The 12,844-nt window shown below is 41.4% G+C and overlaps 1 protein-coding gene across 1 annotated transcript in view; it reads left to right on the top strand.

Annotated features, from left to right (window-relative positions):
• Positions 1-12,844, top strand: part of Ppargc1a (PPARG coactivator 1 alpha) — a 601,407-nt gene that overhangs the window by 513,625 nt on the left and 74,938 nt on the right. The window contains exon 3 of the mRNA XM_078022194.1: positions 4,360-4,539. Coding sequence (XP_077878320.1) covers positions 4,360-4,539 — 180 coding nt within the window. The remainder of the gene's footprint in view (positions 1-4,359; positions 4,540-12,844) is intronic.

Genomic DNA, 12,844 nt, shown 5'->3' with positions numbered 1-12,844 from the left:
TTCCCGCAAAATATAAAATGATGCTGCTGCTTCCTTTAAAACTCCTATGTGTAGTTGAAAGATTTGGTCAGGGAAAAAAACAAAGCCTTATAGTGCAAGGTTTCCTGTTGGAGCCGGTGGCAGGGAAGCCAATGGTTAAATCTCCCTGTGCCACGGAGAGCTGCCTGAAGCCGGAGAGAGAATAGAGTTTATGCAGGACCGTGTGTGGAGCTGCTCACTGCTTGTGTAAAAATAGACGGCAATACATCAATTCCACAGTCTGTGCTGGCTACAATTCATACAGGGGGAAAAAAAAATGCAAGCGGTTTCCTCGTAATCTCTGGAGTCTAGCTGGGGGACGGAGGACCTCGGTGTGTTTGTATTCAGCACAATGGAATGTTCCCGGAAAGTTTGGGCAACTTGGGAAACAAGCGAAACTTTCTGAGGACTCTGCTGAGATGGACCCGAATTGAATTGCATGGAGGATCCGAGCTGCTAACAATGAACCTGGCAAAGGACTGCGAGTGCTTCCTCCGGGTAGCTGGGGGCACGTAGGGTAAGGGGGAGGATCAAGTGCCACACGTGATTTGATTAAATAAGATGTGCATGTGGTGTGGCGATACACATCTAAAGTGAAAATAATTTGGCCGAGGCCGGCTGCGAATGCATTTTTCCTATCTAGCGAGGCATGCCCTGGATTCTTAACTCCTTGCTGGGTTTGCAAACCTTGGCTCTGGCTGCCCTTCTTGCCTTGGTGGATTGTATTTTGTGGGTTGTAATCCTTCTTATCTTGTTGTGATTTCTCGGTAAGGCAGGATAGATATGGAGAATTCATATGTCCTGTAGTGATTAAGAGTCAGGGTTCTAAGTGGCTTCAAAGTCCTAATTGTTTGAGTAGCCCGGAGTGTCCTGTGGGTGGTTGTCTGGCTGGCACCGTGGGTCTCTGCTGCTGTAGTTTCGTTTTTCCATCATGCATAATTCCTGATGCTGCTACTTGATTGAGGAACTAGCTCGTATGGAAATAAGGAAGGTTAATGTTAACTACCGGAATTCCTGCAGTCGTTTTCCAATAAGTATCCAGGCCCTTCAGAACAGTGGCCTTTTTACGTTTTCTTTTCTGAAGGGGGACAGGTCTTGGGCTCCTTGTCCAGCCGTGGATTGAGTCGCAGGTCCGCTGTGGCTGGCCAGTTGCTGTTGCACTGTAGGCAGCAGCTGCTAGAAGCCCTGCCTTCGAGACAGCCGCTCTGGGAATCACCTCTGCCAGTTTCAAATATTAGAGCAGCAGGTAGCGTAGGCAGCTTTCATTTTTTGAATCATTAATGTTTGCTGTCATCCTAAAACGTCTTATGCCCTTTTGCACATAATGACAGGACAGCACACTGGTTAATAAACGCCCATATCACTGGAGGTGCTCGGAGTCCCCCGTGTTTCACAGTTTAATGAAGGTGATGTACAATAAGGTTACCAAGATTGATAGAGACAATTCACATGACATATACTCCACCAAGACTGTCATTCTTTATGGCCCTCCTCGCCACCCCCTTCCCTTGTCTTGACTAATTTTTTTTTTAAAGAAGTTAAGATTCTTTTTTTTTCATTAATATAATTAATGTGGCTGAGTCCACTTTTTCTTCTCTCTCTCTTTAAAATTTACCATCAAAACCTCCAAAAGGTTAATGGAGAATTATACTTAATTATAATGATTCATTATCATCAGTGCAGTTAAGCTAATTTATTGTCTCCTTCTTAACTAAGAGAAAAGTCTGTTGGGGTGAAATAACGTACAATAATTAGCCTTTTGTGTTTAGTGACTGCTTTATCCTCTTAAATCTTATTATAAAATTAAGGCTACAGTTGTGACATAGCTGTCATCGTTGCAAGGAGGCACTAGAACGAGGCTGCGTGAGTGCAGTCGAGCACACCTGTTACAGATGTATGGGGAAGTCATAAATATCAGCGTGTCAGATGAGGACAGTTACAGGGCTCGGACTGTGTCTGCCACCATCCAAAGGCCAAATATAAATTAATAACAGGGACACTTGCTACGACTAATGTGTTTTAGATTAGCAGAATAATGCCACATTCAGAAGCACTGATCTTATTAGCATGTCAACATTGGCAAGAGCACAGGCACTTTTTGGAACCACAATGTAAAAGCATCAGAGGAGAGGGAGAGCTGGAGGAGAGAGAGAAGGAGGTGTACAAGACAGTCACACACAACAAACTGACCTGGTCTAGTCAATGGCTTTCAAAAGGGACTTACACATTTCTGGAAAGTTCTAGGGATTTGTACAGGGTGTGCCTGGAGAGGGCAGTTAGATATTGTCCACCAGTCCATTGGTATGACCCATCAGTATTCCCAAAACATGGTTCCTGAGCTCTACAACAGAACTTAAGGCAGAGGTAGACAGCCAACATTTTTATTTGTTGATGCTGTTTATGCTTGATTATGTTAAAGGACTATCCCCCAGTGAAAGCTTAGTATTTTTGCACTGTGGGCAAAGTTCTCCCCTTGCCTCTGAATGGACGGTGTCGAAGCAGAGTTGACACTGAGTGTGTGTGCTTGGACTGTAAGGGGTGGGCCAGAATGTGCCCGGGGAGCATAACACCCGTAACAAAACAAGAACATTGGACTGGGACGAGATCTTCTCTCCTGTCCAGCTTCCATTGCTTTCAACCTAGTTGAATAGACTGATCTGTAACTTTGGGCTCATATAATAAAAAGGAAAGACCAATAAAGTGATAAGGAAGGAGTTTGGATAGAGAGGACAGCCCTTTCCTTCCATTACCTTCTGCCTGCAGCTGGGGACCTCACGGGGCTGGTGGCCTTAGGGCAGAGCTGCAGTGATTTGCAGACTCCTCCCATTCTTCTCTTACTAACTGCCCACTCCATTACCCAGGCCCTACTTCTCAGTGTGTGGCTTATCATCACACTGCTGCATATGATCCGTGTAATGCAGCCTGCCAGGGATGTCAGGGGTGCTTGTGGAAAAAGAAATCTGCATAAAACTTATTCAAAATCTAAATGTCAAGGGATATCTGCAACTTCATGCCCAAGGACTGCATGGATGTGAACAACTGGACAGCATCTCTCCTGACCTCGTAAGGTAGAGGCAGGAGGGTCCTGCTTCTGAGTGGGAGGCCTGGGTTCAGACAGCTTGGCGCACAGGTAGACAATGTCCCTATGACTCTGGCATCCCCAGACCCTGGCTGTAGGAGTTTCTGCAGGGTTCTTTATGGTATGCAGCCTGGAATCAGCCATCAGTTAGCTGATTCAGTTCTAGGAGACCACTTCATTGGTAATGGGGTCCACTTTCCTTGGAAAGCACCAGGGTGGGGCTGTTAAATGATATCTGTTACACGCAAGGAAGAAAAAGAATATGGCAATCTAAAATGGCCTTGGGGACAAGCAGCCCAGCTGCAGTAGAGGATATTTTAAACCTTTCAATATATTGAAATAATTTTATAACTCTGAACAAAAATAGCTATTTTGAATGTATTTGGAACATAGTTGTGATACACCTGAATAATGAACAAAATATAATTGTGGTGTGTTGTTATTGTGACTCCTCTTCTCCAGGTGCCAGGTGATCTCACACACACACACACACACACACACACACACACACACACACACACACACACCACGTCTTATAAGTAACTCAGAGTGAGATATAAAGGCCGCATAGAAAAAAAATATGATTTTTGTTCTTCATCTCAAGGAACCTGCTTTGACTTGTTAAGGATGACATCCAGTAACTCATAAAAAGTCAGTGAGAGTAAATGATTTAAGAAATAATTCAAGAGGACCACAGATGAGTCAAAGGCCTTGCATCATTAGTTGCTGAATGAAGGATAAGGATGACATGTTCAAAAAGAGTCTAAGTGGAGAAAGTTCTCCTCATGTAGTTCCTGTCTTCTGTTTTTCACGTGCCAGTTGTTTAGGAAAAGTCCAGTAAGCATGATAATTCCAAGTAAAATCAAGCTTGTGTTCTTCTCTAAGAGATTATACTCTCAGGATAGAGTAAGATTTTACGTATAGTTAAGCACAAGACAGTCTGATGTGATAAGGGCTAACTCTCCAAGCGGTACAAACATGCCGCGGCTTTCTAACTTGAAGACTCAGAGAGGACTTCATGAAGTACTTATCTTGGATTTAGAGATGGAATTTTGCATGGGATAAATCAGGCAAAGTATCCTTTGGGAGCCAAGTGGGAAAAGAATTTAGGGTGTTTTCCCTGGTGATTAAAGCCTCAGAGGCCAGCTTTGGTGGTGTCGTTGAATTAACCAGGCTTAATTCCTATCACATGCTATTGTGGTTTAATACATTCCTGCAGTTAATGAAAGCTTTTTTTTTTTTTTCTTTTTTGCCTCCTGCAGTGTGCTGCTCTGGTTGGTGAAGACCAGCCTCTTTGCCCAGATCTTCCTGAGCTTGATCTTTCTGAACTAGATGTGAACGACTTGGACACAGACAGCTTTCTGGGTGGACTCAAGTGGTGCAGCGACCAATCAGAAATAATATCCAACCAGTACAGCAATGAGCCTGCAAACATATTTGAGGTAAGAACCTCCTTTGGAAAGTTCATTTCTCCTTGACCTTGGCTTGGGCCAGTCTGACATGGGATAGGCCTGAAAACATCTTGGGTTCTTACTGTATGGTCATCAAAAGAGTTTTTGTCATACTTTCTTTTTGATGGTGAAACAATATTTTGGAAAACAAACAGTTTTTTTTTTTATAATTAAGGGGCTGAGAACTGACAACAGACTGCATTAAATTATGTTGAAATACACGGGGTTGTGAAAGAATTGATGACAAGAACAAAAGTCTAAACCTGTTTATTCCAATTTCCCATGGAGAGAGTCTTAGCCGTAAATGGGTGACTAACATAAATTAATATTATAAGAAGAAAAATTTTAAATTGAGGGTTTATAAATCTACCTTTTTTATAAAATAGGTGAGCAGTGTTGACTATTACTCTTATGTTTTTGGTACATACCACTAATTTCTTTGTAGGTGGAAATTGATAAACTCAACAGAGCTAATCTATATTTACAAATTAGTCAAAATTCATTTTCCTCTCAATAGTGAGAATTACCTCCCAGACTCTGGATGCTTATTATATGCTATAATAAAGAATGTTACCCTTCCCCGATGAACATGTTGTTTAGAGAATAGACGTGCTTTCTTGCAAGATCAGCATTCATTTGCTTGAAAATAAATCATTTATTGTAGGGACTTTTAGTGAGTACTCTTATAAGTAAATTAAATCAAGATTTCAGAATCACCTAATTTTCAATATCAGAACTACCAATGCTATCATCATGAGCCAATATTTTTTGAGAACCTACTATGTGCTGACTCTATTCAAAGTCTCCATAACCCACCAGTGAAGACCTTTATTGGTTGTTTTCAATGTCATTTGATTAAAATTCCGAATCTTTAAGAAAGCCAATATTATAATTTTAATTGAGTTTTTCCTACCACTCAGCTCATGGAAGTTGCTGAATAAATGTTTTTTTTTGTATAATGAGTGAAGGATGAATAAAGTAACGTTGACAACCATAATAGTAATGACAACAGTGGCCAACGTGTTGGAACCCTTTCCTGTCATCTTACACATTCCTCAAAACCACCTGCTGTTTAGGTACTATTAGTATTGTTCCCATTTTACATATGCAGACATGGAGGCTCAGAGAGGTTAAACAATTTTCCCAGAGTCACACAGTTGACAAATAATTATGGCACTTAAATTCTAAATTTATCTGACTTCAAAGTCTATATCATTGATTAAAATAGGGAAAGAGTGAATTCCGGTGATCGCCATCCTTTAGAAACATGTATGAAGCTGCTTCTTTGCTCAATACATTTAAAAAATAGGACAGAATCTTTCCTTTCAGTTATGGGGTATTGGTTGATGTGGAGGCCGGGGCAGCCTGTCAGCCATGGGGGCTCTGCCCAGGGTGAAGATCTTGCAACAGTTCTGGAGCATTAAGTGGGTCTCACAGGAATGCTTCAGGTAGGGCAGCGAGGGGAGGAACGGCTGAAGGTTTGTGGTTTCTATACTTTTCCAGGCTTTTCAGCTGGGTCTTAGAAAGTTCATGTGAGGACTTGGCCGGTTAGAACTGGTAAATTGAACATTCCTCATTCAGTACACTTGTCAGGTTACAGGCCCATTCTAAGTCATGCTGCATTAAATAAACAGTGCTTTAAGAAATGTCCATCTCTATGGACCTCTTATCTAATAATCAATCCACTGTTCCATATTGGGTCAAGGCCACCGTTTCTGGAGATGATGGTGGGGGATAGAGGCGTGGTCCTCAGTGCCTCCCTACTTTCAAAAAGGACCACTTTCTTCCTGGCCTTAGGTTCCCATATTTGCTGTGGGGTGCCTACATGGGGTCTCCCCGTTGATTTCTTCAGGATGCTTCCTGTCATTTATCTACCTATAGATGTTGAATCTACACAGGGACTCTCCTTTCTTTCCCTATATAACTTTCAACAACTGACAGAATTGTTTTTAGTGCCCCAAACACAAGGATTATTTAATTTATTCTCACATGAGATCATTTTAAGCCAATAATTCTCAACAAAAGCAACATCCCCCCCCCCCTCAGATATTTGGCAGCTTCAGGGGTGTGTGTTTGATTGTGAGGACTGGGGAAAGGTGGTCCTACTGGTATTTAGTGGGCATAACTGGTATTGAGAGCTGGCACTAAATATCTTACAATGCACAGGAAATCTCACGACAGCACAGAGCTCTGATCTCAAATGACAGTCGTGCTGGGGCTGAGAAACCCTGTTTGTTTGTTTAATTGTTTTTGAAAGTCTCAGTGATCTGACCAATTCATCCCCTATTTGAAGTGTAAAAGATAAATTGGTCCGATGGCTGAGACCAAACACAGTGAGGTGGTGGATATCAGGAATAAGAAGCCACATAAAATTATGGAGCTGCTCAGGGCCTCAGTACTAACATGTCAGGTATGCTCTTAGTGACAGAAAAAAAAAAAAGTGACTGTTTAGATAATTCCCATTGCAGCCTCTCTGATGTCACAGGGCCCCTTCTTCTCTGTCCAGGCAAAGGTTAAAGTCCTCTGTGGCAACACGCAGCAGCGTCATGAGCATTTGCATAGAGTGATGACACCTCTACTCTTTGCCCTCCACTGTTAAGCGCAGACATCTCTTCTGTCATGGGAAAAGAAAGTGTGTTTTGAGCTGAAGTGAAATTCTAAAATTGGTCTTCCTTGGCAAAAAAAAAAAAAAAAAAGTTCACGTGCAAGATAACCTTTGAATGGCCACAGCTTTGCGTCTCTTCCAAAGCAGCGCTTCAGAGAACTCCTTTCCCAGGGCCACCCTTTCTAGTGGACTTTTCCCTAGTACACAGCTCCTCCCTCCTCTCAAAGCCCTGTGTTCTCACCTAAGAAGGCTTCTACCAGCAAGCCACAGGGCCACAGCTCTGCCTTTGTTCATCTGCCACTAATAAGCATTATCTACCTCTGGTTCCCAGAATTAAAAAAGCATTGAGCAGTTCAACCATTTCCCTGACTCAAGTAGCACTCTGACGACACCCCTGGAAACTGTCTGTGGGATTACTAAATTCTAATCAGAGCAGAAAGTGAGATTAAGGGTGATGGAATGGTGTAGCAAACTGCTACAGGAAGGAGAATACATGAAAATCTCTTCCTCTTTTATTGGAGTTGAAATTTAATTTTTTTAACTTCTTAAACATAAAACAAATAATAATAATAATAATAATAATAATAAAGAAAAAGGAAGAAGCTGCATGTCCCAACTTGGGAAAGAAGACTTCTGAGTGGGTGTAAACTGTGCCAATGTACATCTGTACACAGTGGTCAGTTAACTGGACACACAACTGCTTGCACAACCCATGTCCAGATGTGTAAATGCAGGCCACCAGGTATAATGCAGAAACTCCATTGAAAAACAGAACACAAGTCCTCTAGGCCTAGCCTCCAGTGAATCAGATCCATGTGTAAAGAAAACAGGATACTGTCCCTGGCTGGTAGCAAGATTTATGTTTCAGAATATTGCAACATAACTTCCTTCCCTTTAGCCTTTGTGCATTGTATGAAGAAGGAGAATAAAGGCTGCATTTACAGCCTGGTAGTGTATAAAGATGGGTGGTATGGGGTTCGTTTCAATAGCACATGGGCCTCTCTGCATCATTGTGGGCCCTTGTCCCAGGTTTATTTTCTAATACCTGCTTGAATGCCTCCATGATACAAGTGAATAGCCATTCATTCACCTGGTACTGCAGAGTGCAGCAACTTGGGGTTCCTTAGGAGAGTAGTGAGTGAGAATGTCATTGTCCCTAAGTCTTCACTCATGACATCATCTGAGTCCTGCCTTTGCTAACAGGGAGAGGACTCACAAGCCGTGCCTGGCATTGTGCTTGGTCATTATGAGAACTCCTGAAGGTCTGAGGGGGTGACTTTTTGTAGGAGGAAAGTAAGGGGTGGTCACATGATACCTGGGGTTAAGGTGGCTTTCTCCGTGGCACCCAGGAAATGAATAGTGAGAGCTTTCAGGAAGACTTGATCATTCTGGTGGGAACATAGATGATATATATGTTTTCTTTTGGCTTTCCATTTTATTCTAAATTTTTAAAGAATGAGCACATATTATGTACCTATCAAAAAAGTGAAAATAACAAATCTTGGCAATTCAACAGACCATGAGAATTTGGAGAGCAAGGATTCTGCCTGTCTTGTTCACTGAAGGTTTTCTAGATGTTTGCTTAGCAGAAAGTAAGTGCCTACCAAGCACAGAAGGTCTACTTTCTAAAGAAGTTTAAATGCTGTTTGGGAGGGAGCATGAACAAATGTAAAACAAAAATTAGCAAACAATGCAAAACTGTGTGTAGACATAAATGAATGTTTTGACTTATTAGCAATTGGAAATCAATATGAGATGTATATTCATGTACATATACGTGAGTATATGTACACAGATGGAATTATAGATATTACACAAATTAGTCATTAGAAACCATGACAAACTTTTGTGCGTGTGCATGTGTGCACATGCTTGCTGAAGAAGGAAACAGCAAGAATAAATTCACCAAGGCTGGTGAGAGAATGAGCAAAGTGTTTTCATAAAGGAGGCATGATTGTGAGGAGCTTAGTTATTCTAAGTAAAATCTATATTAATGGGAACACAAGAGTAGGGAAATAAGTTTGGATGTAGGGTGGTTATAAAATTATTGGGAGCCAAAAGAACCCATTTGGAAGTGTACAGAGCTTACATGGTAGAAATTAGTATATAACTGAAGGTTTTTCTTTTTTTTTTTTTTGGAGGAGAAGAATGTAACGCAGGTGCTGACTGTTTTCAGAGGTATAGGCAAATAGAAAGTAGGGGAGCCAGACAGCAGGCCCTGCTATATGCCAAACCCTAGTGTGATTCAGGGGCAGGGAAGGGTCAAGGTGATAGCAGAGGGGATGGCATCCAGGGAACAGACTCCAAACTCCCTGAAGGAAAATTCCATCACTCCTGGTCATTGTGAGTTGGGTACAGAGGGAGGTGCAAGGAATGCTAACTCAAACATATTCCCAAGAGAGTCAGGACTTCATGGATGCCATTCCTGGTGACGTGCCCGTTTGCTTTGGGAGGCTCAGTGCTTTTTCAGACTTGAATCTTTTTACAAAGGGGCTCTCCATCTCCCTGCGCCTCAGGGGCAGAACATATTTAACCCAATCCACAAATTTACATGGTGCCTGCTTTTCCTCACTTGTCTCCTTGGAGGAAATTCTGCAGCCTTCCATGGTAATGAATTCCTGCTTCTGACTGTGCCTGTGGTCAGACAGACTTTTCTATGAATGGCAAACCTCTTGGAATTTTAACAAAGCAAACAGACAGGGGAAAAAAAAAGTGTGTGTAAAAACAACCTCACCTTAATTTAATCGTCAAGAGAATAAATTCTCCTTTGTTATGTGGAGAGACTGAATGAATTTACAATAATTGCTTTTTAAAGATTTCTGGAATTTCCAATTTGCAATCAATAAATGTTTGTCATTTAAATTAAATTTATGGCCCACCACCAGATTTTTGCCACACTTGGTAATGACACTTATGGAGAACATAGACTTCAAGTAAGAAAATAATGGCCATTTAAGTGGGGAGATAATTGGCTGTAACATAAGAACATTGAAGAATGTTGAAACTCATGGAGACTTATGGAGTATTTTAAAAATTTATGTTGTACTTATCTTTGCATTTGTAGTCTACCACAAAATTCCAAATTCTGGGTATAAATCAGTTAGATGTTCATCTTGGAGACTCACAAATCAGGAAGCAACAATCTAATCCAGTCTGTGTGCTGTTTTATTTTCATCTTCTACCGTCAGTTTATCTTGCAGGGAAACTGACTAGCGGTGTTGTGTGTGTGTGTGTGTGTGTGTGTGTGTGTGTGTTTGTGTATTCATCTATACACCTTAAACACTGTTTCAGACTTCTTGGTTTGATATCATCTGGCTTATCTCGGGAACATCTGGTTTATTGCCCTATTTCCTCCCCACCATTATGCTGACCACTGGGAAAATATGGTTCAGGAATTCCAGCCCACAGGGCTGTGTCTATGGTATCAGTCCTCTCCAGGGGAATAGCAGGTCACAGGATGCAGGTTCACCAGCTCTAACTTTCTTGGGTGGCTTTTCCTTGTGGTCACAAGATATGAAGTTGAGTGCTGTTTATTGTGGAAGCTGATCCAGTTGTCAGCCTTTGCAATCTGGAAAGTGAGAATCTATAGGTTCAATCAGGCACAATAATTTTAGAAAGCAGTATTTTATGTGTTTAGGGTAGAGACAAATGATTTCTTGTTAGCTGCTCTGGACACTCCAAGAAGTGTAGGTGAGTCATTTTATGGGCTTGTCTTGGGCTTTTCCAACCTCCCCGACTCTCAAGTGAGTAATTTAAATAAAACTTCCTCTGCCTGGATCTCTTTGAGGCCAAAAAAAGTAGAGACTCAAATTCACACAAGGAAATCTTGGAGTAGAATCAGGGGGAGAAAAATGGCTCATTGCCTTTTAGGTTTACTTCAAAGATATTAGTCTAGGTGAGAGAAATCAAGGTTCATTCAGGACACTGTATCGGAAAAATGGTCTATTTGTATAGCAGCTGTGTGTGCTGGGCAATAACCATGTACACATGCTGAATTTATTTACCCGTGTACCTCTATCTCTATGCCATGCCATGGAAGTACAGCCCAGCAGATGGCTCACCTCTGAATGAGATGAGCACACGAAGCAGATAAAAAGATAAAAGAAAGTTAAAGACCACGTTGTTAAACTGAGAGCCAAATTGTTCCTCCACCATTCCTTATCCCAGACTTCACATCTTTAACAAGGTTAATTTGTCCCTGTAATTATGTTCCTATTCTTTTAGCAATGAAAAATTTTATTGTGAGTTTTATAAAATGAATTGCCCATGATGTGAAACAATTTTGTAAGGACCATTTTTATCTTCTTCCTTAACCTCTCAGGTTACTTTTAAGACTGTGTGCTCTCAGGTACAGCTTGAAAGCCAAGCAATACACTGTGTTTTTTCTGTAGGCTGCAAAGATGCTGACTTATAAGGAGTGAGGACAAGAGCTAGGGAAAGCATAGGGCGAGATCCACCGTGAAATACACACGCTTACTCTTGACAAGGGCAAAATTTTTCAAAGATAAGTGACTTCTTATCCATTAAGTTGTCCCGAAAAGATGATAGGAGATATCTTTATGCTTTTTCTTTTGCAAAATGATAGAGGAATTCGCGCAGCTTCAGATTCTATATACTCATGTTTTGTAGACCTGCCCATCTCCATTACTACCACAAGTTATTCATTCAAGGTTTGCAGCCAGGTCGATTAATGAATTACCAGATCTTGGGGAAAATGACCTGGCCTGACTTTTATACAATTACCTTTACTCTACTCCTCCTCCCGCTCACCACTCTTAGCTCTACAGTCCCCTACCATGTTTTCCCCCAGAAGTAGCTTTTGGAAAGCACTTGCCCACCGCCCCCCACCCTTTTAACTCTCCCCCAAACTTCTACTCCAAGGCAGTCGTTGAAGGAGGCATTATCAGTCTGGTGGAGCCCGCAGGAGGGAGGAGATTCAGTAGCCAGATACCTGGTGGACATCGCCCCTCCCTGTGCCATATCAGCATGATTTACGTGATCCACCTTTTAAGCTCAGTGAGTTCTACAGGGTTCTTCACGCAATAGGCAGAGCTGGAGCTCTGAACTTTGAAGGAAAGCCTCAGAGCTATTTGCAAAGTGCTAGTGCTTAGTGAATACTAAATTACATTTAGGAAATAGTCTACGGCTACCAGTTATACTTCATTTTTATTCTTGACACAGACACCTAAATCAGAGAACAGTAACATTTCAGAGATTATGGAAGCAGTTTGGGTATGTTCCAACACCATAATAGGATCAGAATTTTAAGGCCTTTTGTATTATTACCAATAGTCACTTAGTTTCTACTGCAGTGTACTTTGTAGGGAATTACAGCTTTTACTAAAAAGATTAAAATGCTATTATGCAAATGATTGCAGTATGTTATTATGTTTACAAATTAACATCCATGGCTCAACACACAAATTAACTAACTATTCTATCTGTGTTATTAAGGATTTAATAAAGTAACTGTTAATAAAAATGGGTAGCCTGGAACACTTAATAAGAAACCAGAGTGATTTAACACATAGAACAGAGCATTGTGTTTAATGTTCTAGGTGATGTAATGGTAAAATAAAGTTGAGCAAAGCTCATAGAAGAACCAGAGTGTGTGAACGGCAGCGCTGCTTGCCTGAGATGCTGATGAACTTGAACTAAATAGCTCGGGGCTACGCTGTACAGTGGGCAGCA

This window comes from Ictidomys tridecemlineatus, chromosome 9 (assembly GCF_052094955.1).
Source record: "Ictidomys tridecemlineatus isolate mIctTri1 chromosome 9, mIctTri1.hap1, whole genome shotgun sequence".
NCBI classification, from domain to species: domain Eukaryota; kingdom Metazoa; phylum Chordata; class Mammalia; order Rodentia; family Sciuridae; genus Ictidomys; species Ictidomys tridecemlineatus.
This window is presented reverse-complemented; position numbering and strand designations above follow the sequence as displayed.